Consider the following 26,750-nt stretch of genomic DNA (forward strand, 5'->3'; position numbering starts at 1 on the left):
TCCATTAAGCTTAGACATGAATGCATCCTAAGTGCAATGATCATTTTATTCTCCCTTTAAAATTTTCTAGAAGAGTCCTAGAATTTTTGAATATTAATTAAATCGGTAGATTTAATTAAATTAGTAAAATTATTCACTTAACTAGAGGGTGCTACCTCCCATGCCATTTATTTAAACATACTAAAAATTTTGGCTCGAGGTCTAAAATACTCGTTAGCGTATCGTAATTTCTTAAAATTAATCATTTGAGCACTCTTGCTAATTTCCGGAAAAATTAGACTTATCTTCGTGGAATTAATTTGCGGACTATTAATTAATCCATAACATATGAAAGGCCCATGATTTAGGTAAATTCTTAGTCCATACTTTAATTATTTGGTGGCCCAACCTATTACTAAAGAGGCCCAACCAAATAAAAAAATAAGGGAGGCCCAATACCAAATTAATTAAGAAGAAATTGGCCCAAAACTCCCTACCCTATCCATCGACCTCTCTCTCTTCCTCCCTCATTTTCCCCAAATCAAACACAAAACCTAATCCGATTCACTCTCTCTCTCTCTGGGCGGAAATCGCCGCCACCCGCCGTCACCGCCTCGCGGTCGCCGCTCGTCCTCGGCTGTCCGACGAGCAGGTCCGCCGCCTGCTGCGTCACTTGGCGCCACTCCGGCCATCTCCCCTCTTTTTTCTCTTCCTCTTTCCTTCTCGGCGGAGATCGACTCCGTTCGCCCCGCCTCGCGGTCGCCGGTCCTGCTTGCTGTTTCCCTTCTCGGCGGTGCATCTGAGAATCGGCTTCCCACTCTCGAATTCCCCTCTCCGTCGAAGCCACGGAGGAATTTTTTTTGGCTCGCGCCGCGTCGCCGCTTCCGGCGCGGCACCTACCTCTGCCCTCTTTCGGTTCGAGGCCTAAGTTGCCGCTTCCTCACGCCGCTGTTCTAGCAGCGCCGCCGTTACGGTCAGTTCGCCGGCTCCGTCGCCATTCGGCCCTAACTGGGACGGCCCTGTTTGGTCTCACTCTCGATTCCGAAGCTAAGCTCTACTACCCCCCTTTCATTTCTTTGTATTTTGTTGAGACATGGGCAGTAGTTATGTTGGTGGCTTTTGATTATTGTGATTTGAGTTTGTGATCTCTGAGATAAGATTAGCTCACTGGAAAGAGCTCGATTTTTGGGGCTAACGCATTGATCTTGAAAGGGTTATAGTTTGTTACAGAAAATTAGCCTAAAGGCAGCCTATTGTGCTCTTGTTCCATTCATGTTTTAAGCTCTAGGAATGCTACTTACTGTATTGAGATTCCTATAGCCATGGTTCTATATTCTTGAGCTAGCATGATGTTCTAATAAGGGCAGAGGGTGTGCTTGTGTTATATTGGTTGTGGTTCTTAAATTGTGGTGCCTCTATATGATGACATGAAAATTTGATTGGGAGAAAAAGGGGTGGAGGTGTATTACCTCTGGAAAGGTTGAAGGAGTGGCTGTCTTTGTTGTTAATCTCGGCTATGTGCCACTCTTCACTCTCTATCTTGCTGAAAATTGAAGTGTGGGTGAAAGGAGTTGGTGTGTGGTGTGGAGGGGGATTTATAGGCAGATTGTGGGGTACTCTTGAGCCTTAAATGGCTGCTGTATCGTTTGTTGCTATGCTGCAGAAATCTCACTTTTAGTGATCTCCTTGTCTCTCCTTCATGGCTGCAAAACTTGCATCTTTATGGGTACCTAGTACTAGTTATTAATTGGGGTTTGTTTGATTTGTAGAGAGGCAGGGGATGTGGTGCCAAGGGCTGCATTATGAAGGGTGTGCAGGCTGGAATCCCCCTTTTTTTGGCAAGTTCTTGGTCTTCAAGGGAAAAGAAGGTTTGTTTTCTATCCCTTCCTAAGTGTTCTATTAATTGCTCTTATCTCATGGTCATTAAGGCTCGTTTTTATCTTGCAGGTGAGAGGAAATCTCGGCTCCCATCCGGCAGCACTTCGAGCAGGCCCGGATTCACCGATTGGGCCGACGGGCCGCCCGAAACGGGCCCTAAGTCGGGCCTGAAGAAAAGGCCCGGATGCACACCACATTTTAGATATTTTCCCTTCCATGTTTATCTTTCTTTGGGGACTTAATCCGTGTAACTTATCCTATAAATTGTTGTTCACTAAACAAAAGTCTTGTTCTATGTTTTGAAGTGTTTGATGGTTAGTTGTTCTTTTATTGTATAAGTAAAGCTACTCGAAAATTTTTGATATCCTACAGTGTATTTCCAATACTTTTAGTTCATTTGATTATTTAGCTATTACTTGAACTAAAAAAAAGAATTAAACCTCATAACAAGGGCTCGAGTTCCAATAACTTTTCATGAACGAAAAACTACACATCCTTAGTTCGTTCTAAAACAAAACGAAGGAAAGAAAAAAAAAAGATGCGGGTATTACAAATTATGTCAACAATCATTCAAACAATCGTACACTATGTCAATAGTATATTATTATAGCTACGTCAATAGCGATAAATTTAAAATGTCAATAATCTTAAAAATTTAAACAAATCCTTAACTGGAACGTGATGCTTGTCCTCTTCCGTTTTTTCCAGAAGCATTGTTCCTTTCCATCTCTTCTGATTCTACCATCGCTAATCAACAAAAAAAAATCAGCAGAAATTGATTTCATAAGAAAACGAATCCAGATGTGTTGTAATACACTAAAATCGAAGCAATATACTTAAGATTTGAATCAATTTCTTAACCTGAAGAAGTCGCTTCAACGACCGCCGATTTGGAATGCCTTTTTCTGGATGCAATCGCCGCTTCAGCTTCAACTATTTCTTCGATCCTCATTTTTCGAAATTAATTGATGTAGAAAACTGACCGAAATCTAAGATTAGGAGATGAATCGCGACGAAGAGGAGAGAAGATGCAAAATTGTATTTAGAATCGCGATGAATCGCGACAGAAACTTGGGAGAGAACTTTGAGAAACCGTTCGAGAGTTTTACAGAGTATTTAGAATATAGTTTAAACATTTTAGAACTGAAATGACAAAAATACCCCCTGTTGACATAAACTACAGGCTGTTGACATCGTGCGAATGAGTGGCTGTGGTTGCATCTCAATTCTCAATTAGACCCAAAAATCTCAACCTAACAAGAACCTATATATATATATAGGGGCATGTGAGGGTGCCACCACCCCTTAAAATAACACCATACCACCATTTCTAGCCAATCATTTGTACACGTGGACGAATAATAAGCTGCCACGTGGCAAAAAAACAAAAAAACAAAAAAACAAAAAAGACGGGCAACAATTTTGTGGTCTTTAAACAGCAATTTTTCTTGAACAGCAATATCCAACACGTTAGACAGCAATCTATATCCAACACGTTAGACAGCAATCTATAAATTGCTGTCTAACGTGTTGGATATTGCTGTGTAACGTTTATAATATTGCTGTATAAGCGTTGTCACGTTGTCATTTTAAGAGGGGTTGTCATTTTAACACAAACCTATATATATATATAATTATTCAAATTATGTGGAGATAAAAAAAAAGGCTACTATCATTTACTATAAAAATAAATCAAATTAAAATTTAACATTTTATGAATAACTATATTCTAGATTCATGTTATAAATTAGATGAGATGAAATTCTTCTCAAAAAAAGCTCTCATGACATCATAAAGTGAAATCAGAATAAGTAAATGCCAACTTGATTTCTTCGACTACTATTTATCTATAATGGTTTAATGATTCTAGCAACCATCAAATTGTTGACCTTGCTACTCTCTCTCTATATATCTATATATTGACGTGCGAGTTGACTATACTTTGTAAATAAAAATACTTACTTAGGAGGGATGAATAGTTTGATTTAATTATTTGTAATTACCTGATTACTTCAACTGTACTGGGATTCAATTAACCTGATTGTTACCTATGAATTCTTGTCGTGTTAACAACTTATATACGCAATATTTGGTTTATTATAGGAACGCATACAAATGAGACATGAAGAGCACGTCGAAATAATTTAACGATATTTTATTTGGCTTTTAAGAAAAGAATTGCATCTCATACCCAAAAAAAAAAATGATAACTTCCCCAATAAAGAACAGATTGAACTTTTGTTGACTAAAATAAACCATATAATTACCCTATTTGAAAGAGATTCACGCATGTCTGCTTCAATTGGATACTTTTTCCGAGTTCCAATTAACAAAATCATGATTTTTATTCGAAAGAAATTACGAGGAATGTCGTTTAAGACCTTTAATTCATATAGCAGATTTTAAAAGATTTATAGTAGTATCATTCAATAACTTTTCAATGAAGAAAATGAAGAGTAAATTTTTTAAAAACAAATTAATATGGTCTAATGGTGTGAATTGTGTACCACGCGATTCCGCTTTTGACTAACAATCATTTCACTTTCACATAACATAATAACTATTCTTGAATAAACAGGTCAATATATTGACCTAATCAATAACCTAGCTTCCAAAATTGAAAGTAATTTTTGGGTCATTGTTTACGTTATTGGAGTTGAATATTTAACATTGATTTTCTATTAATAACATCTAGCTAGCGTGGAATTTGTTTTCGATTTGGGTTATCTTACTTTTACAAGCGAAGTCTTTAATTTAGTACCCTCGTAGGTTTTTTGTTGAGAACATAATATTCTATGGCAACTAACCAACTACTACTATTATCATAGTAATATACTCTATCAATGATATATTGTTGAGGTAGAGTTGGTTACTTAAAACATTTGGGAGTTAGGGAACATTTGTATTGAAGGAAAAGTTGATTGCATTAGCAATGAAAATTGATTTCATTATATAATTAACCTTTTTATGATTTTGGTTTCCATTACAAAAAATGCTCACATTATTGGCGGAATTTTCAGCAGATTATTTATGCCAGTGTTTACTAGCGGATTACCGACAACATGTCTGCTACATAAAAGTATTTTGATTTCAAGATAACTTTGTCGGTGAAGTTATGAAATATGTCTCTCAAGCCAAGACCGGACGTAGAATTTTTTGGTCGAGGCTATATCCTATAGGCGATAAAGGGGATATACGAAGAAAGGCTAGTGCCCTAGTGCCCCAGATCTCAGGTTTCGACATTCAAAGGCGATTTGAGATTTAGTAAGAAAGATTCAAGATTTGGTCCTGTAAAAGGCAATCACTGAAATGGAATCTTTATAGGATCATCAATATTGTACCAAGGGCATCTTTAGAGTATACTGAATCAGTATACCTATGCTTCCTCCAAGTTCTCAAGCAATGGACCACGACCGTCATCTCCTTCTCTTGGACATCTCAATTTCGTATTTGAAATGTCGATAGGAGAATTTTCGTATGCTTAATTTTATTGACAGATGCTTTTACATAACATTTATGCAAAATATCAAATACTTATACTAATATTATTAAAAAAGTTGATTTGGTAAATGTTTGAGTCCATTGTAGCTCTCAATTGAGTTCAACTTGTCCCTAACATGAAATTAATGTCGAACTCCATCATTTACTATTAACCCATTCGTATTTAACTTGTCATTCTTACTAGTAGTACTCCTATATAAGATGACACTAAGATAAAAGCAACACAACTATATAATATAGGCATTGAAATCATCACCATCTCTTTTCGTATACGATTAAAGTAAGCCAGCATATATAGCATTTCATTCACCCACTTAAATAACAAGATCGATGAAACGAAAACTGAAATTTCCAGTCATATGAATTTTTCTTTCAATTCGTATCATATTTAATTAATCAAAAATAATTTTGTACAAATTAACAGATCCATCACCTCCAATTATTGAACCCTTTCCCTTTCCCTTGTAGTTCTTGAATGCATCAACGCCTTATTTTTAGTAGACAACAATTTTGACCAAAACCCCCGTTTCAAAATCCCAACGCTTCGATCCTCCTCTTCTCTCCATCCCTGCGACGTTGATCGGCTCTTCTTTAGCGTTTCCTTCTTCAAAATCCTCGAGGGGGCGTAGCTCAACACAGGAGAGGAATACGAAGACTCATCCGAAGACGACAGGGATGAAATATACGAGGACGAGGAGGAAGACAAGGAGGAGGCCGAGTAAATCGCAGGTCTCTTGGCGCGGCCATTGGCTAATCGGAAGAGCTTTTCGTTGAGGCAGCGCGAGCAAACCCCTGGAGATTGTATGTGTTTGGGGTGTCTCTTGCAAGGCGCATTGGCTTTGGTCCTGCCGTAGGCTTTGTGGAACTTAGGTCTTCTCATAGAAGATTCCATGTTTTTGTGTGTGGATAAATGTTTTGTTTTGCTTTGCTTTGTATATATATTGGGGGAGAGTTGTGTTTGCATGGATATTTCCACGATGTTTCAGAGAGGTTTTTTAATTTATTTGTTCAAAAATAGGCTTTTTTGTTCAGACTTGAAAAGTCGGCTTACGGAAATATAGACTGAATTGCACGCTTGGATTGTGTGAAATTTACAAAGTTTGTGTTGAATTGGTACAAAATGATATTTTCAGTTGATATTTTTAATTAATAAGGAAATTCCTCTTTGATATTTTAAAAATTATAGTATGACCTGAATTTGCAATTGGTGTACTTTCGTATATCTTGCTTAGTTGTACACCTGGATGCAAAATCATATGGATTGGATCGTTATGGGGTCAATCTTATAACGATTCAACCCAATAAAACATAATGTGAATTTGATCTGTTATGGTTAACTCGAACACGATATATTCACTCGACACGATAATAACATGAAAAACGACACACCCCTTTTTTGCATGATTAAAATCTTATATTACATGATTACAACTGATTTATACGATTAAACTTGATTTATTAAAAAAATTACATGACAAAACTGATTTAAACCCAATTTACATAAATATAGAGAATAAAATTAAAGTATAGTTTTTATTATTAAAGTATTAGAAATATTTTTAGCAAGTTACCTGAACCGAATTTAAAGTAATTTGAACTCAACTTGAAATTATTAGGTTCTTAATAGATCAACCTGATGAGAACACGAACCCAATAAAAGTTGACTCAAACTGCAATTTCGTGGATGTTTGTGTCTAATTTTCGTGAAGATAAATTGACTTGTGACATTCTTGTAGATATATGCTTAATTTAAAGGACTTGATAATTAATTTTAATAATTGTTCATTCTAATTTGGAAAAAATCTTACTCTCCCTGTCCCACAAGAATATGTACTATTTTATTTTTACTCCATCCCACCCGAATATACATTTTCTATTTTATAAACTCTCTTCTCACTATTGAGATGTGATCCATTTTCCACTAACAATACTCCCTCCGCCCCAAAGAAGATGACATGACATCTTTTGTGAGACAAACTAAAAAGGAAAGTGTGACATCTACTATGGGACGGAGGGAGTACTTTATTTACTTTTTCTCTCTACTTCTATCTTATTTTACTAAATTTGCATTAAAACTCGTGCCGAGCTCAAAGTGCATATTCTTTGGGAAGGGTTGGAATATATAACAAAAGAACTATAGTATAAAAATCAAATTCTCTTTACAACTGATTTATACGATTAAACTTGATTTATTAAAAAAATTACATGACAAAACTGATTTAAACCCAATTTACATAAATATAGAGAATAAAATTAAAGTATAGTTTTTATTATTAAAGTATTAGAAATATTTTTAGCAAGTTACCTGAACCGAATTTAAAGTAATTTGAACTCAACTTGAAATTATTAGGTTCTTAATAGATCAACCTGATGAGAACACGAACCCAATAAAAGTTGACTCAAACTGCAATTTCGTGGATGTTTGTGTCTAATTTTCGTGAAGATAAATTGACTTGTGACATTCTTGTAGATATATGCTTAATTTAAAGGACTTGATAATTAATTTTAATAATTGTTCATTCTAATTTGGAAAAAATCTTACTCTCCCTGTCCCACAAGAATATGTACTATTTTATTTTTACTCCATCCCACCCGAATATACATTTTCTATTTTATAAACTCTCTTCTCACTATTGAGATGTGATCCATTTTCCACTAACAATACTCCCTCCGCCCCAAAGAAGATGACATGACATCTTTTGTGAGACAAACTAAAAAGGAAAGTGTGACATCTACTATGGGACGGAGGGAGTACTTTATTTACTTTTTCTCTCTACTTCTATCTTATTTTACTAAATTTGCATTAAAACTCGTGCCGAGCTCAAAGTGCATATTCTTTGGGAAGGGTTGGAGTATATAACAAAAGAACTATAGTATAAAAATCAAATTCTCCTATTTCCAAAACTAAAAAAGAAAAAAGTATTGAATAAACTTGCATATAAAATATACCGACTCATCCGTTACACAACTGAAATGTTAATATTCTCACGTTCCTTTCTCGTTGTATTACGTAGTACTCCCTCCGTCCCATAAAAATATTTCTTTTTTTTAGTTCGGCCTAGAAGAATATGCACTTTCTAATTTTGGAAAATTTTTTCTCTTTGATAAGATGAGATCCACTCTTCATTAACAATACTTTAATTATTTTTTTTTTTTATCTTTCTCTTACTTTATTAATTTTATATTAAAAAATTATGCCTATCTCAAAATGCATATTTTTTTTGGATGGACGAGGTATTAATCAAGTAACAAGCATTGAATAACGGTGGGAGAACGAAAAGCTTGACATCTTATAATCTTTCATTGAATTAATATATGCACATACCAACTATTTTATTGAGAAAAAAATAACATTATTTAGAAATTAGAAAAATGATTAATATAGTAGCATGTACTTGTAGGGTGGGCAAGGTGTACATATTGTCTGCGTAAATTTCAAAGTATTTATTCTTTGTGGGCCCGATGTGGAAGTCGCCGCACCGCTTTGTATTTTTTGTTTTTAGATTTAAATTTTGTATATTTTATTTAACTTATTCTCATAAAGTTAAAATTTAATCAATTTATTCTTCTAATAGATTTATTAAAATTAAATTCAAAATGGACTGCATAAATACATTTCATTAAATCCATAATGTGTCATAGTAACTTTTAGGTTTTATTATTTTTTATAATTGGCTTTCAGTTTATTACAGAAAAGAGATAACTGTTGACTTGTTGAGTTTGATCTTATTATATTAGTGCCTATTAAAGAATTTAATTACATATTCCATGAATTTTCCCAAAAAATATTTCGTAGTATGATATATATAACGGTATATTATACTCTACTCGTCCCATTAACTATTGTTTTCATCATTAGTAGTATTAAATTTCCGAGTTACTTCAAATTGCAAAAATAATAACATCCTTTAATATATTCATTTTCAACGGTGCAAGTAACATGGAACGAAGGGAGTAGTACTTAGTAGTACTAAATTTCCGAGTTACTTCAAATTGCAAAAATAATACTCATTACGTTCCAAAATAAGCGTCTCACATTCCTTTTTGGGACGTCCCAAGATAAGTGAACCATTTTCTTTTTTGGTATCCCCTCTCTTACTTTTTCTCTCTACTTTATTAATTCTCTTACTTTATTCACTTTTCACTTTACTAACAAAATCCCATTTCCTTAAACCACGTACCGAAAAGTTTGTGCTCACTTAACATCCTTTAATATATTCATTTTAAGTAGTACGTTTAACCGACTATTCACGTTTATAATTTTGACAATCACGTCAAGTTAATATGTAGCATTTTTTTGTAAGAGCTAAAATTGCCAGTTACTTCAAATTGCAAAAATAATACTTAATCTATATTCACGTTTGTTTTTATGACAATCGCATCAATTTTTAATTTTCTCCGAACTTGGATTGATATTCTAAACCAATTGCAAATATCGTTAAAATATGTCATAATCAATATCATCATATTGAAATAATCCGATTTAAATATATCTAATGTTTGGAGTAGACAAAGTGATCCATCTTCTCTTTAAGGAGACAAAAGCACCGACAATGGTTTGAGTTTTGACAATAAAGCCTTAAAACAACTCATTTGATAACCAAACGTGGACCAATAGCACGTCGGGACGTGGCAGCACGAGCACCGACATCTACCGTTCAATTAAACAAAGTTTATGCCAAAAAAAAAAAACAAACTCACGTGTTTGAAACGTTTTTCCCTTGTACTAAGACTTTGTCAATTCCTCTAATCCCTATAGTCATACATAGAAAATAGAATACGTCAAAAACGAATCTACTACACCATATTCAAAACGTAGTTTGCAAGTTAAGACAGGTCAACTGACTATTTTAAAAGACCGCTACAATTTATTAGTAAGCTAAAAAATGCTATTTTCAATTGTGTTACTTGTTCATCAATTCTTAAATTTTACGAAAATTTAATTTTGCGTATCAACTAACAATCTGCATGGTAATAACACAACTATTGATTTGATTACAATTTTGCAACCGAAAAAGACTTCAATCAATATTAGTACTCTCAATCTCCTATAGTCACATAGCTTGCTAATTTCAGCAAAAACGACGTAGTTCCGGTAGCTGCAATGCGATGCCATTTAACTCTCGTCCAATCATGAACCGCCAATCAATGAGTCATTGTAAGCATCAACATTCCTAGACAAATCTTCATCAGTGATAAAATCAGATCAAACCACTTGTTGAGTGAGAATTGTGAATTGTGATAATTTAAAGTAATATACGAATTAGTTTTACAATTAGACAACTATTTTGGTTTAGAATTTATAAGTTGAGTTCTTCTATAGAAGTTCATGAGGGCAATCGAGTAAATAAGACCTTGCCATTGTACTGGATTTAATTTAATTAATGAACTAATAACAGAAAACTTGAACGAGAAAAAGAGAGAAATACACATGAACCTTCCATACCATACTATTAATATTCACCCAATAATTGCATCCTAATAATAAAATTCCAATTAAAACTAATTCATGAATACTACTCCATTTCAAAGTCAAAATATTACTACAACCAGTTCAAATCAGACTAGTGTGAATTCTTCAGGAAAAGGAAATCATTGTCTCATTAACTTATTTTTAAAACATATTAGAATGAGCTGCAACATCTCAAAGAGAATAGAAACAGATATTCTCACCAAACATGCTTATGACGTCTCTACCGAGCACATTCATTTAGCTGATTCGGAACCTTGTATAGCGCATTGAGATACGTATGGCTTTAGCTGAAAAAGTAGAGGAGCATTTGAATGATCAAAATAAGCAAGAATCAATAGTTGATATCAGTAGTAAGTCAGTAACAATTGAATCATAAAGGCATGTGTGAACACTATTGATCTTGTGAATACAGAGTTTAAAGATAGAGATGCCGCTTAAAGACAAGGGAGCCTAGCCTCTTTCTTCTCCACCACAAGCCTACTATTCTCTAATGAAGCATATACAATATTACATAACCAATTATTGTGCACAGACATTATACCTTCTTTTAGCAAATGCAATTTTTTTTTTTTCCCCCAATATCACCAACTAATTGTTTGGTGACCTTTTTAATTTTACCTTAATCATCACTGTTCAAGAAACTACAGATTTAAGTACAATCGATGCATACTCCATACAAATTTACAGCAATCTTTTTGGCACCACTTATTGGGAAACTACAGTCATCAGTTCCAATTTCCAAATGCTGGATATAGTTTATCAAACTAGTTGAATTTTATGTAAAGAAACCCAAATATTCATGTAGTGTTTTTTAATAGTAAGGGATGTTTGAAAAACAACCTTTAATTAAGGAAAGCTAGACCTCTAGAGGGATTTACTGAGAAACTTAGGTTATAATTTTTCAAAAAATTAATTAAGCAATACATTTTTATGTAACTTATTAGTATCCTTTCATGTGAAAGCTGTAAGGACAATAGCATGTGAGAGTTATAGGAGATTCGGGCTCCAAGTGTATTGGATGCACCAATTTACACATTGACACCTTCCAAAACAACTTAGAGAACTCATTCCTATGTGGACTGTCTATACTCTATAGTTTATAGCTTCCTAATGTGCGCCCTAAAGGTCGTACATTCCATGTTTCCTGAAAAAGAATAAATGCACACTTTCACAACTAATCACCGGATGAATTTGTCTAAACTTCAGTGCTTCACAATCACCTAGATTAATTTGCATCAACCGTAAATATCCAGAAACAAAATCCTCTATTCAGTGAATGAACCTATGGAATGCGCGGAGTTGTTGCTTCAGATGAAAAGGGAGGGTGCTAACTGCTGAAATTCATAATACTTTAAAGTTTAGTTCTTTCAGCAGATATAGAGAGCCATAGAGGAATAGCATGCACGCTCAGTTGCAAACGAGCAATTTTATATCTTGGAAATAAATTGCTTATTTACCTTGAATCCGGTCAAATCTGGCACGACATAGTTGGGCAACTTTTCAGGAACTACCACATAACCACCTGGACATAATAGTGACTTAGTGTCTTTAGCTTTACATCTCAACCTTACTTAAGAACACACCATTCCATGATCAAATTAATATCCAAATTAGTGTAGCAGTAACACACTAGGAATATTCTCAAACTAAGAAGCTGTTGTCCTTCAGTAAGAAGCAGAAATAGATTACCATTCTGTCCAAAAAAAACACAATTGTATCAACAAACATAGCATTTGTAGCAAAACTAGGCCCTTTCCCCCTTCAAAAGCAACAACATGATCCATTTGCACACATAAAAATGTTTATATATGCAAATGCACACACCCAAGTCCAACCAAACAGTATCATTAGCTAGAGACATACAGAGGCAAGAGAAGCAAACGCAGGTAAAGGTGCCAATATCAATCTCAAGGGGTAATTTTACAAAAGTGGAAGGTGACAAACAGAACCTTTTCGAGTGTGGAAACCGGTGGGCTTGCAATTTTTGCCCTTGTAATAGCCTTTAGGGCTCCTCTTCGAAGTCAGAATACCCAGCGACGAAGCTCGCTTCTTCCTGAATGCCCTTCCAATCCCCAATATTAGCCCTAACGCCATTTCTTCCTCTTCCGCCAAATTTGTGAAAATTCGGAGAATTTGACTCATTTTTTCTCTATTGGGCTGAGTGGGCCGCAATCATAGTGGGCCACTTGGCTTTATAAAACTAATATTTTAGCCCACAAATTGACGCATATGTTTAAAGGGAAAAGAGGAACAAAATTGCAATAAATAGTCCATACTCCCTCCGGCCCCATTTTCAGTACATTTTTGTCCGTTCCTTATTTATTATCTACTTACATTTTATACCATAAATGTTAGGTGGACTTCATATTTTACTAATTCATTTCACTCATATTTTATTATAAAATTAATATATAAAAGTAGGATTCATATTTCACTAACTTTTTAACCCATTTTTATTTACATTTCTTAAAACTTGTTTCCAACACATACTAGACCAAAAATGAGGGCTAGGAGGGAGTAGTATAAACGAAATTACCATTTTAAGTCGAGTTGAATCTATATATTATCTTAGTTGGCTTGTGCCGACATCTAAATTTGTGTCCAAACTTAAAATCTTAAAAGCATTGATGTGGAGTAAATCATTCACGCTTGTTATTGGGTCGAGGCCCAGTAATAGAACCACAACGAGTCTCATGTTAACAAATGAATATAAATGTAGAAATAGAATGGCAGAATGGAATTGAGTTCTGTATCTATTTTTCTCATGTCACAGCATCTCTCTCTAATATAGAGAGTATTACAAAGTATGTAGGGGATATTTAAATCTATCCTGCAAAAGTTTCGATAACTCCCTTCGTTCCTTCGTTCCTTTCTTGAAATTAGTCCCTTATTAATTATCTCACTTCATTTATATTATTATTTTTCATAGTAAAACTCATATTCCATCACATTTTAATATAATACTACTAGGGGGTGTTCGGTTGGTGGCTCAACTTATTTTAACACAAATAATACCCGCAAGTGTACGGGGCTAGTGCAGCAATTAGCAAGCAAGAGTATCATATCCCACAGAGACAAGATTGTATCAACTCAAGTACCACAAACAAATTTCGATTACTATCTAGACAATCCAAGAGAAATGGTTTTGTTCTAACACTACTATAAGCATATAATAATAAAAAATAAATTAAAAGTGACAAGAGGAAATAAACACAAGTGAAAAGATACCACAAAGAGGAGAGTAGAGTTTTGGATCCAACTACAATGGAATTGTCTTGTGATTGATTCAACAACTTCGATTACCCATTTTAGTCTCTAGGATTACTAGGAAAGTCACTAGTCTAGGTTGAGCCCTCTCGCAAGTGTACTCACCCCGTTGATTAACTCTTAATATTGAAGTCTCCTTCTTATATGTTTAGATTAACTCCATAGAACAAAAGACCCAAGCCCTCACTAAGGTTCCCCTCTCTCGAGTGTAGATTATCAAAGTGATGTTCACTTTTTATCAAACCTAGATAGGTATCTCTCGATTACAACTATAAAGGTAAACAAACCCAATTGGTAGCTAAACAATTGAATTGAAAAGGGCACAAGAATGAACAAAGAAATCACAAGAGTTAAGCAATCAAAAGAAGTCCTTGAATTAATCACAAACACCCATTATAGTCTTCACCAAAACTCCACAATAAATTTTAGCTACTCATGTTCATCATAAAAACCAATACAATGGATTCAATACATAAAAGAAAGCAAATAGATACTCCTGTGGAACGATTCTATGGATTAGAGACTCCAATCTCTCGATTTGTAGTCTTCAATCTTCAAATCTCTCTTCAAAGGGTTCTTGGGAAAGTGTGGAATGTGTTGGAGGCGGTAGAATGTAGAATCTGTGAACCCTAGGCTTTCTTCCTTTTAATCCCCCATCAAAAATCGCGTTTTTGGCATAAGAATACGCCAAAATAGCGTACCCGGCCAGGTGGAATTATAAAGAGTAAAATTCACCCGGCCGGATGGTCATTTTTGACCAATTTCTTACTCTTTTCGCAACGAAGCACCGTACCCGGCCGGGTGGTTAATTCACCCGGCCGCGTGATATTTTCTGGAACGCGCAGTGTTCTTATAACGGCCATAACTTCTTCTACCGAACTCCGGTTGAGGCGTGCGAGATACCCACGCGAAGCTCTTTCGAAGACGTAGAGAATGATATGCATTAGGGGCTGATTGGACTTCAAAATCTCCAGTTAATATTGTCTCAAACCAAGGCTGCACATCCACATATTTTGTACCTTTTTCTACACATTTTTAACAAAATGGTCAACATACCAACATAATAGAGAAGTGGATATAAACATGCCCAATAATAGACAAAATATGATTAAATTCATACAAAACCACCCTCTAAAACCATGTAAAATCCAAGTATGTCAGTGGGAAAGACTAAATCTCATGATTAAATATGTATCATGTTTGGTTCATAAGATTGACCCCCACAACTTAATTCTAGATGGATAGTCTCATGATTATTAGTCATAGCCTCCCCCCTCCAATTAAAATAATCCCACAACTTAATCCTAGATGGATAGTCTCATAATAATTAGTCATGGCAACCGAACGCCACCCTAATGTATAAAATTAATACACACGTATCACTAACTTTTTCAGTCCATTCTTTTCTTTAAATTTCTTAAACAAGGGCCAAGTCAAATCGTGACACGAATTGGAGACGGAGGAAGTACAATTCTACATTTTCTTATGATGTACTCCTTTCATCCCAACTAAGAGCACAGAGATTAACAAATTGTGTTAATTGATAAATGTAGATAAAATAAATAGGAGAGAGGAAAAAAGTACGAGAGATAAGAGAGAGTAAAGTAGAAGAGGGAATAAAGTAAGAGCGATTAGATGTTTTGTTTTTTGTCAATAAAAGAAATGACTCCTTAGTTCAGACATCCCAAAAACAAATACGACCCAACTTAGTTGGGACGGAGGAAGTTGTTCTTTCTTTTTCTTTGCGATTATCATTCTTTATTCGACACTACCCATCAAAATTAACTTGACAAGAACTTCATTGAAAATCTTAGAATTTAGTGCCTTTAATTTGTTAGGACGTGTGCCAACTGATCTTCATTTCATATCGAATAAATGATAGTTCGATAATTCCTCATTCAGTCTTCATCTTGTTAATGAATTGACGGTCGATTCTCCGAGATATTGATCGGTGCTTTATTGACACAAAACAATCTACTCATTTGTATCAAGGGTAACTTGAGATACTGATAGTTGCTTTGAAAGGCTGAAGATTATGGGCTTTAATAAAATATCCTAGAGTGTCTCTAACATCTTTACGCTCTTTAACATGAGAGAAACGAGCAATCGCAATGTTACATTTACAACATATGATGGCAGAATATAAGTTAAATTGTTACATTAGCAAATCATTAGTAGCCAAATCAAACTAAAACGAAGAAATAAAGAGAAGGAACATGTCAAAACTAATTAATATAAAATACTCCCAGCTGCTTCACGCCCATCTTCTTGATTGGGAACGTCTCTTTATGGACATATAAATATAAATATGTATGTATACATATAGATATAGATATGTTCATGCCTTCATTTTCCATCAACAAAGAGAAGAACCTCCATCAATAATTCAAAATTTCAAATGGAAATGTTTGTATTTGCTCATGCTTTCTCTTTCTCTAGCTGCAGTACAGCTCCCATTTCCATACCGAAGAAGCTCAGATTCATCTTTTAATCCAATTACCTCTTTGCACACATTTTTTCCTGTCATTTCATGGAAAAATGCACATTAGTTCTAAGCTTCATACATACGATGATTATATACATATTATTTGTTCGAAATAAAGTCTCTTTACCTCTTAGCTAAGACGACAATCACGGGAAGGACAACGATCCAACAAGGCTATGTGAATCAGCACCGTTGCTTTGCAACCACCCCTCTCGGTTACTACTTATACAAATTCAAACAATTGAAATTTCAGAAATGAGAAAATCAACAATATGGAACTAAAAGTATAAAACAATTCAAAATCTTGGAATTTAAAGATGCTTTGCATGTACTAAAGAAATAAGAAAAAGTTACAAAATATACTTATTTATGAATATCAGCTATATATAATATTTGTTATTTTTTGCACACATGCTATTTTTCTACAAATTCAACAAAGTATAAATGAGAAGTCAAAAAGGTTAAACAAATGATGATGATTGTTGTTTGATTTGTGACTATTAAGAAGGTTGCAAAAGCTCCCAACATCACTATTTTGTCACACAAGAAAACGTCCAAAATAATCCCAAATCAGAAAACAGCAGCTCACACACAAATTGTAGCTCTTATAAAAGATGCATAGACATTTAAGCATTGTCTTATTCATCCATTTTTAATAGCCAAAGGGGAAGAAAAGCATTTGCATTTGAGTTCTATAGTCATATGTTTTAATGATTTCGACAAGACTAGGTTTATTTGGTAAAAGGAGTAATAATTTGGCACAAAAGAAATGACAGAGAATAGACATATAAACACATAGTATCAAAATAGGCTTAAATAAACCAACCTATACTACTTTAAGAAAAGGAGAGCACTTAAGTCAAGAAGATACTCATGATTTTTTGGTCATGTATGAAAAGTAATTCCTTTTGAAAAGGAATAATTAAGAGTAAGGGTTTTTTGTTCCTTTGAAAGAATTGAATATTACGCTAATAAACTAATTCAAGAGAAACAAATTATTCCTGGAGAAAAAGAAAAGGCATATGTGGGAAGTGGTTGCTTTCTCACTTATCTCAATTTGGCTTTTTTCCATTAACTTTATCTAAGTAGCCCATTATCCAACCTCAGATGAAAATCTTCCAAAAGAAAAGATTAAAAAAAGAAAAAGAAACAAAAGCAAAAGCTGCCACAAGAACCCTTTTTATTCTTAGAAAAAAGCTTTTGAAATTGTGGACGTGAGAATGCACTTCTGAAGTTCAGGTACCATGCAAAAAGGAAAAGGAATTTATTAATTATTACTACTATACTCACATGATTTCATAATCTTCTTTAGTACGTGGGCATTCTTATTATATCCATACATATATACATACTTAGTGTGTGTTTTTGTTTACCTTGAAGAATTGCTCCACAATGTAGGAGTGGTGGAGGGGTAGTTTAGGTCATATTCTTGTTGCATAGTTCCACCGGAAGGTCCGCCCCCCCTCTGATCCAAGAACTGCCTTATGCCTGACCGGTCCCCCCCGCTCGCCACGGTTGACAGATCATCTTCACCGGACCCATCTGATTGACCTTCAACAAAAAAACAAAACACAACAAGTCAATTCCAACATTTTTACTTGCACCACATTTTCCCAGGATGTAAAAATTAAGGTCAAAACTAATGTAAAAATGCCAATTCCAAATAACATAACATAACATAAACATACCTGAGGAAGCCGCAGGCTTGTCTGTGGTCTTGATAGTTCGATACATCTACAAGTTTAATGAAATAGCATAAACAAATTAATCAAAAGTCAATATTCCAAATGTATCAAGTCCTAGGCATGCATTATATACTACGATTAGGATTAAATTAATAATTGGGGGAGAATGAAGGGGGGGAAATGTTACTAGAGGTAGTAGTAGCTAGTGTTGAAATGTAAAGATCATAAATAAACCTAGTGCTACTGGAAGTAATACTAGTGTAAGACTTTGTTCTGAGCCATGTCTGAAAAATCATCATTAATCACGAGGTTGATGTTTGATAAAGTAGTAATCAGCCATATTATTGAAAAATGATGACTTTTGGGTTTGTCTCTTTTCCATTCTCTCTCTCTTTGTTGTCAGCCCCAATACTTCTTTATTGCATTTCAGTCTGCAACCATTCATCGGCTACTGTGCCGGAGAAATAAACGGAGTCCACACAAAAAGATAAACACAAACAGCTAATTTTCTGGCTTCGAATTTCACTCCTTTTCTATTCAATTCAAACACATAAATTTATCCATACCTGTAAATGGCTCTTCACATGCGCCAGCGTGAGATCCTTCACATCCATCAGCTCCAACACCGACTTCGGCGTCGCCCCTAATCTCAAATTTCCAAAATTAAACAAACATTTTAATTAATTAATTAATTAATACTCTAACCGAATTGTGAAGAATTACTTTCATGGCCGCCGAGGAGCTCCACTGCATGAACGAAGCGGCTGTGGAGGGTGCTTGTCCATCTCATTCTCGGCGCTCTCATGCTCCGTTTCGCCGGGAATTTGGGGAGGAACCGCGACGATCTCATGATTCCATGATGAGAAGAAGGAGGGGCTTCGTGCGAGGAAGGGCCGACGCCGTAGAGATACGCGCCGCCGCGGTAGGGCGGCGGCGGGGAGGGGCCGAGATTCAGCATTGGCATGTGGTGGTGATCGGCGACGAAATAAGGCGGCGGCGGAGAGGGGTAAGGCATTTGGTAGTAGCGCATCTTGGGATCCTTGTTGTCGTGGCCGAGGAACGGGAAGGGGCGGTTCGGATAGACCGGGATGCCCTTGATCGGTCTTAGCTCGTCCGATTCCGCGGCTGAAAAAGGGTTTTGTGATTTGTATTCGCCCTTCTGGAGCTCGTCGCTGGGCGGGTGACCAAACCCGCCCAGCGAGAGCTCCGTGAAGGAGCTTTTAGAGTTGATTTCGCAGTTTGGTGGGCTGATGTTGAGAGAGAGATCAGGAAGTGCTGAATTTGAGCGACCCTCCAACAAGGGCATCTTTTTTTTTTTGTTCTCGAGGAAGGGTTTTCTTTCTGTGTCTTCACTCACTCGTCCAAATCAAGATCTTGAGCAAGGGAAAGGAAGAAGGAGCATAAAAGAGAAAGGGGAGAGGGAATAAAGAGGTCCAAATCTTTTTTTTAGGATTGAATTCTTTGGAAAGTTGTGAAAAGACTGGTTGTAAATATGCTTGAAAAGGTAGTGTGTTCTTGAAAATGGAGATGGTGCAGAAAGAAAGAGAGGAGAAGGGAAATTGCAAAGGGGAAAGGAGGAAAAGGTGGATGTGTGGTGAAGGGATTTGGTGTATGGTTTAATTCCTCGACAGTATATCTTGGAAAATGACAACAGAACTAGCCAATTTCTCTCTAGTCAAAACAATTTTATAAATTACTTTTCCAGAATATTGTAATTCCTAATTGAAAAATATAGTGCCCACTTTTTGATTTCCTTCCCCGTAGTCGACGGGTTAAAATTCTTGAAACAGAAAGTTAACCCTCTTCTGTGATTCTTTTCCCCCCACCCTCTTCGCTTCTCTCTCTCTAACTTTTCATTTCAGACAATTCAAATTGTGTTTCCCTATATCATTAACTTTTTTTCTTTCAAGAAAAACATTTCAACACTCATCCTTGACTTTTTTAATTGACCAGTTAATTACTACTCTACTTAACTAATTACTACGTGTATTATCTTGAACTAATCATGACAAAACCTTTTTGTATAAATAGTTTTGTATTCTTCTTTGGCTATAATTAATATTTCTACGTTTCGGCCTCATTTATTTTGGGTATGTCTTGTTGTAACTTTGTGTGAACACTTATTCAGCTTTGGGTTCATTATTGTAATTAGTATGATATGGAGTATATGCCATCTATAATTGCAATTTTATTGACAATTTTGAAACGGGTGTAATTATACTTTATTGTATTTCTAATAATTCAACTTTATTGAGGGTGTATGAGACATATTTAAATCATTAATTACGAAGTCCATATTTTTGTTGTTATTTGAATTGTCATGCCATGTCTCATTTTACTCTTTCATTATATAGTAAGTAGTACTAGTATATTTCACGATATAAATATATTTTCGAAATATTCTGTAGAATTTATATAATAACAAGGCACAGCGTAGTCATCCAAATTTCTTACCTTATATTCTGCTCTAATGTTACGATATCATTATAATATGTTACTATAGAATAATCTACAGAACAGAATTATATTAATAAAAATTGGAGAATCTTGTCTGTTTTTTAAATTTTTTATTGGGGGATATTAAATGTGCACACAAACATATGCAGATAGAGTGAAAGTAGAGTGATTGACTTGAGTGAGATCCACAAAGGAGGGTTTGTTTGGTAGTGTGTGTGTGTGCATATATGTATATATTTGATATTTATGTATGAGTTGTGCATTAACATTAGCATGTTCTTCAATAAAAATTAAAACCCACATTACCTTCTAATTCCCTTTTCATACTCCCAAATATTCCCTTCTAATCTTTCAACAACTTTGTCTAGCATCTTGGGTGTTATTATGTCTTCCTCCACATGTATGAAACCCTCATATACTCAATCCCCCAAATGGTTTGGCTTCTTTAATTTTTTCAAAACCCTAGGCTGAATCGAAGGGAATAATAATGTTATTCTAATTTTGTTGTTGGGGCTATTTTATCTCTCCGTATTGGGATGTAATTCTCTTACAATTTCAGACATAGATGAGTTATATTTTCTATCAAACAAATGCTTTATGTATAGGTTCATTTCCATAATCCATATATCTATAGATAGGATGCACTTGTAAATGACAATTAATAGACCCATCATCTATGTATTTATGGTGAAATTAAGCATTAATCGACTTGACTGGTTAATGGTACAAAAAATTCGTATCATATAATTAGTGTTAATTAGCAATATTGTCACTTTTGATAATAAAAGTAATCTCGTGTCAAATATTTTAAGTATATCAATCATCAAATTAAGAATTTTGGACTAATACTTCAATTTGTAAACTAATACAACTTGTAATTTTCCTTTCTCATGATACTGAATAAAAAATTTAAGTTGTTTCAGAGCATCTCCAACGGCGGACGTCGCGGAAGTCCGACCGGATGTCTGCCGTAGTGAGGAAAATGGTAGGACACGGACGTCCCGTGCGCCCGTCAGATGGGCTCGGATATCCGACCGACGAACGGGCGGACGTCCGCCACTGTGGCGTGGGGTCGGATGTCCGACAAAAAATTAATTTTTTTTTAAACTCTATAAATAGGGCTTGTTGAACTTCATTTCATTCACACCACAAGTTTCTCTCTCTAATATTTTTTAAATATTATGTAATTTTTTTTTAATGAAGTATTCGAATTTTTCCGTATTCCGTGTCGACATTTTAATTCTGTAAATTTTAATTCTGTAAATTGAATAATTGTGAATTTAATTTTATTGTGGGAAGTCCTAGTGGGAAGCCATAGTGTAGGGAAGTCCTAGTGATGTGGCAGTAGAATGGGAAGTCCTAGTGATGACGTGACAAGAAGTTTTTGTGGGAAGTCCTAGTGGGAAGGGCGCCACCGAAGATGCTCTTACGAATGATCAAATTCATTCAATTAACTTTATTTTATATGTTACTTCTGTGCGGACGTACCGCTGCGCCAAAAAAAACGTCTAAGGATATTTTTTAGTCAATTAAGGACTGAAAGGTATATGTACAATATAATGGTTTATGTTTATGATACAAAATATTATTTATGAGAGAAAATGCAAGCTATATAGTATATATATTTATATTATTCCATTTGGTCTATAATAAAATTATATTTATTTATTTTCATTTTAATAATATTGAAAGAATATTTATTATTTGATGTCATTAATTTATAAATCATAGTATATAATTAAATGTCAATTTATTTTTTCTTTGCAACTTTAAATATAAAATAAAAGAATAGATCAAGCTCTATTTTTTATTATAATTTTAAAATTAATACTTCAATGATAAATATTATGGTATTCAAATTAAACCAAATAATAAAACAAAAAAAATTGTTGAAAATGTAGACCTTATGAGAATGTTGTTCATGGATAATATATGTACTATATAATGCCAATATCCATATTTTTTTGAATTATATTTAAATTTTCAAAATCTGGACAAAATCTATTCGTTTCGATCCAGTTGGGGTCATAAATTTTAACTAAATCTCGTTTGGTAGATGGTTTGTGTTTTATTCGCTTGTATTCAACCGGTATTTAATAGATAATCGTCAGCATCTTAAATTCATTTTTCTTCTTTATTTAAATTCGCTTTTTGCTATCTTATGAATCTTATTTAACAGATTTTAGACATTTTCGTGCAAAAGTTGGTATCCAAAGTTTTTCTATGATTTCCCTTCGCGATTCGGTACAATATATTATGGAGTGAACTTCAAATTTATTTCTCCATTCAAATTTATTAGATCAAACTCATCAATAGAATTGTATTTCAAATAGTGAGCTTCAAATTTAGATCCCTAAAATTGAAAAGTATCACCACAAATATTTAGAAAAAACACAATCACAATTTAGGCCATTTTTCACTATTTGACCTATTTTCTTCCAATAATACCCTTCACTACAAAAAACTTACTTTTCGAGACTTAAAAATTGAGACGCAGTCACTAGTGTTACAAAAATTTTAAAAATAAAAATAATTTAAGACACAAAAGAAAGTGTTCTTAAATAAGGACAAATTAATTTAATCTTTTGTTTTTTTAGGACGCTTCCTTTTGCGTCCTCTAATTTTAGTTGGGACACCAACAATAAGGACGCCTTTGAAGCTTTAGGTGGTATATTTAAAAATATAAAAAATTAGCGTCCTTGATTGAATTAAAAATGTTCTTTAACATTTTTTTATGTTGTAACTAGTGCTTGATGGTTGAGAGGTGAAATCGGAAAACAAAATATGCTAAATGTGATTAGTTATTTTTTCTAGAGAATATAATACTTTTCAACTTTAGGAATCTAAAATGTGCGAAGTGCATTTTTCTAGGGATTGATTTTAAATTCATTCGTACTACTATCAATAATCCATGACATCAATTGGGATCAGAAATTTTACCCAATTTTTTTCGTTTTCCATTTCATAAACCTTTGATCATACTTTCATTAGATGGGCCATGATCATGTATAGAAACAAATGATAGGGGCAATTATTTTAACCAAATCTCGTTTGGAAGATGGTAAGTTTTTCGGATTTGGATCCCTTTCTGTAGCTGATAGCATAGCAGGCCAGGGATGGTGTTACACCCATTCCATTAGTTTAATTTTAAATTATAATATTAAAATATAATTTATTTTATTATAAAATAATTTGTTGTATGTGCATATTGTGGCACAGCCCCTGCTATGCACAGCAAGGGATCCTTGCCCAAGTTTTTCATTCGCTTTTGGGTTCATTCAGTATACTAATCGATAATCATCATAATCTTGATTTCATTCTTACTTTATTAAAATTCATTTTCACTATCTTGTAAATCTTAATTAACGGATTAGACATTCTCGTGCATAAAGTTTGATATCCAAAACTAGTATTTCTCTCTAATAAGGTTAGTCATATTTTACACTATCAGTACTTCAATTACTTTTTCTCCACATCTCTCACTTATATAATTTAGCAATTTTACATTAAAACTTGTATTATCTGCTACAGAGATAATACTATAATTTTATTGATGAATTAGATTCCATATATTATAGAGTGAACTTCAAATTTATATACCCATATCAAACTTATTAATAAAATTGTATTTTAAATATGGAGTGAACTTCATATTCCAACCAAAAGACCTTCATATGTGAAATTCGTATTCAACCATGTTATTGGAAAATGATATGGGATCTTTTGGGACTTGAGGGTCTCTTGTAATGTGACAGTGCATTGATGAGAATGTGATATATCTATTTGATCATACTCTCTTGCTCGCATCACAATAATCGAGTATTAAAAAAAACATTGAATATATTTTTCAGATTATGGTTCTTAATTCTATCGTTTTCATCTCAAATTCTTTATATCTTATTCTCTCGATCAAAAGTTGTCATGTTCTCTTGAATAGTCCCATAAACAAATATTCGATTAAAGGTTTCAACTATCAAGTGTTTCTAAAAATTAAAACTCTTAACAATCCAAACACTATCATTTCTATCAATATACATTTAAAGAGATTAATTTAATAGTATTAGGGATGTAGCCAAATGCAAACTCTAAATATTGAACAAACTTCAAACTATGATCTGAACCGTTAGAAAATGTTAACAGATGACAAAATTATATCAATAGAAAATTTCAACACAATGTCAACGGTTGATGTTGTGTTGAAACTGTATTGACATTTTCTGTTGATGTATTTTAATCATATGTTGACATTTTCTAACGGTGTAGATCATAGTTTGAAGTTTGTACAATATATAATTTTGCATTTTATCACTACTCAATAGTAATAATACATCTAAAAGTTTTACCGTAATTCATAAATAAAATTTTAAATAAGATAGCGCTCGTTTTAAATAATACTCCCTCCGTCCCGCTTTAGGAGTCCCGGTTGAGATAAATTAATAAAAAATGCCTACAAAGTGTTAAAAGTGTTAAAAGTGGGTCTCAACATCCACTATAACATTTATTTATTGGACACTAAATTAAAAGTGGGTCCCAACATCCACTACAATATTTATTTATTACACACTCAAACACTTTTTTCTTAAAACATGTACCCGACTCAATCGGGACTCCAAAAGCGGGACGGAGGGAGTATATAAAAAGGTAAAAGATTCTATTGTGAGCCCATCCTATTGATTTAGTAGGAGATTAAAGCCAACACATATATAGTCACCCTTAATTTTTTAATAAATCCAACATTATGTTTCCACCAATTGGAAGAGAGAATTTCTAATTAATGGTGAAAAAAACTTCGCATTTACGCCATGGTAGATAAGAATACTCGAATTGAATGAGAAATAATGAATGCACCAATATCCTCATTCATTCCGATTATTAAAATATCTGGAACAGTTTTTTGAATTTTCATCCTTCTATTCAATAACAGTGAAAAGTTTATGATAAAAAAGTTTGTTGAACTGTAAAAGAATAAATTATACAATTGATTGGCTGTTCTCCATTAAGGAAGTTGGGAGCCATTGTTGAAATTTTCACAAGATTAGGTTGGTATAGTAAATACAGCTCGATTAACACTTCGGTTTTATTTTTTATTTTTTAGGTTACATATATTGTATTAACCGTTGAAATGTTTGTAAATGAAAATTCATAAGCCAATTAAAAGAAACAATAACCAAATTACAATATGTGAACCGCGCAACGATTGAACTGGTTTTTGGACTCTACAATTAGTTTACTTTGGTGCATAATAGAATTTGATCATTTTACTGATATATAAGTTATGAGCTATTGTGTGATGATATATTTTCAGATATATTTTGAATATTAATTATTCTTATAAAGAAACATCAATTTTTTTTTGTCTACATCAACTATCAATTCTTATATGGTAAGGAACCTTATTTCATAATTTTCACTAACTATACGAATTTTGTATCTAGTTTTTTATCAACTTAAAATCATATGCAAAAATTAATTTTAACTTCATACAAATTTATAACAAACTCGAAACTCACAATAGAATTGATGTCTACTCGTAAAATTGTAAATTTAGGTTCTACTTATTTGATTCATGTATAAAATCATTAATAAATTTTAATGATAATTATTTCATATATTTAATTATTAACCATTCACTAACTTAAATATTTTTAATATGATATATATTAAATATTTTATTATTCACTACATTTAAAAATATTTGTATACTTATATATGATAGTAATAATCAAAGAAATTTGATAGGCTTGTTTTTTATAGAGAAATGAATAGAAAATTAAATACACATCACCGTGGAATAACCCTTCAATAAGCTTGTACAAATGTACTTATATATGATCGAGAGATAAGAATTAGAGTATTAATTTCGTGATTCAATAATTCACAGGAGTTCTTAATTCTATTGTTACTACTTACTATACAACAAGATGATAAAAAAAAAGAAGTAAAGCAGATATCACTTTGTTTTTTTTGTAAAAAATTACGCTCTAGAAGAAAAATTTATCAGTCTAGCTATCGAAACTGTTTTTCT

The 26,750-nt window shown here is 33.6% G+C and overlaps 2 protein-coding genes and 1 long non-coding RNA gene across 4 annotated transcripts; 1 reads left to right on the top strand and 2 right to left on the bottom strand.

Moving 5' to 3' along the window:
* Positions 1-489: 489 nt before the first annotated feature.
* Positions 490-2,221, top strand: LOC125211895 (uncharacterized). The gene is made up of 2 exons (XR_007174579.2): positions 490-1,847; positions 1,927-2,221. It is a non-coding gene; the product is annotated as an uncharacterized LOC125211895 (long non-coding RNA).
* Positions 2,222-10,200: 7,979 nt separating this feature from the next.
* Positions 10,201-12,946, bottom strand: LOC125212397 (uncharacterized). Of its 2 annotated transcripts, none has more exons than XM_048112562.2 (4): positions 12,781-12,946; positions 12,289-12,353; positions 11,032-11,118; positions 10,201-10,532 (listed from the first exon to the last, which is right to left on the bottom strand). In XM_048112562.2, the coding sequence occupies exons 1-3, from the start codon at positions 12,923-12,925 to the stop codon at positions 11,065-11,067; spliced, it is 264 nt and encodes an 87-aa protein (XP_047968519.1). In that variant the 5' UTR covers positions 12,926-12,946; the 3' UTR covers positions 10,201-10,532; positions 11,032-11,064. The 2 variants fall into 2 exon arrangements, with proteins under 2 accessions (XP_047968519.1, XP_047968518.1); XM_048112561.2 differs by having other exon boundaries at positions 10,201-10,542.
* Positions 12,947-16,139: 3,193 nt separating this feature from the next.
* On the bottom strand, positions 16,140-19,910 carry LOC125216373 (transcription repressor KAN1-like). The gene is made up of 6 exons (XM_048118064.2): positions 18,992-19,910; positions 18,835-18,911; positions 18,272-18,317; positions 17,957-18,134; positions 16,711-16,802; positions 16,140-16,618 (listed from the first exon to the last, which is right to left on the bottom strand). The coding sequence occupies exons 1-5, from the start codon at positions 19,572-19,574 to the stop codon at positions 16,730-16,732; spliced, it is 957 nt and encodes a 318-aa protein (XP_047974021.1). The 5' UTR covers positions 19,575-19,910; the 3' UTR covers positions 16,140-16,618; positions 16,711-16,729.
* Positions 19,911-26,750: the final 6,840 nt, after the last annotated feature.

This window comes from Salvia hispanica, chromosome 3, assembly GCF_029641045.1.
Source record: "Salvia hispanica isolate PSC_SH4W2 chromosome 3, Shi_PSC_v1, whole genome shotgun sequence".
Classification (NCBI taxonomy): Eukaryota; Viridiplantae; Streptophyta; class Magnoliopsida; order Lamiales; family Lamiaceae; genus Salvia; species Salvia hispanica.

Coding starts and splice junctions, on each gene's coding strand:
- LOC125212397 (XM_048112562.2), bottom strand. CDS start 12,925: ATGGCGTTAGGGCTAATATTGGGGATTGGAAGGGCATTCAGGAAGAAG. Junction 12,354..12,780: donor CGGTTTCCACACTCGAAAAG/GTTCTGTTTGTC, acceptor TATTATGTCCAG/GTGGTTATGTGGTAGTTCCT. Junction 11,119..12,288: donor CAGATTTGACCGGATTCAAG/GTAAATAAGCAA, acceptor CTACTTTTTCAG/CTAAAGCCATACGTATCTCA.
- LOC125216373 (XM_048118064.2), bottom strand. CDS start 19,574: ATGCCCTTGTTGGAGGGTCGCTCAAATTCAGCACTTCCTGATCTCTCT. Junction 18,318..18,834: donor ATGTGAAGAGCCATTTACAG/GTATGGATAAAT, acceptor TTAAACTTGTAG/ATGTATCGAACTATCAAGAC. Junction 16,803..17,956: donor TTGTGGAGCAATTCTTCAAG/GTAAACAAAAAC, acceptor TTGTATAAGTAG/TAACCGAGAGGGGTGGTTGC.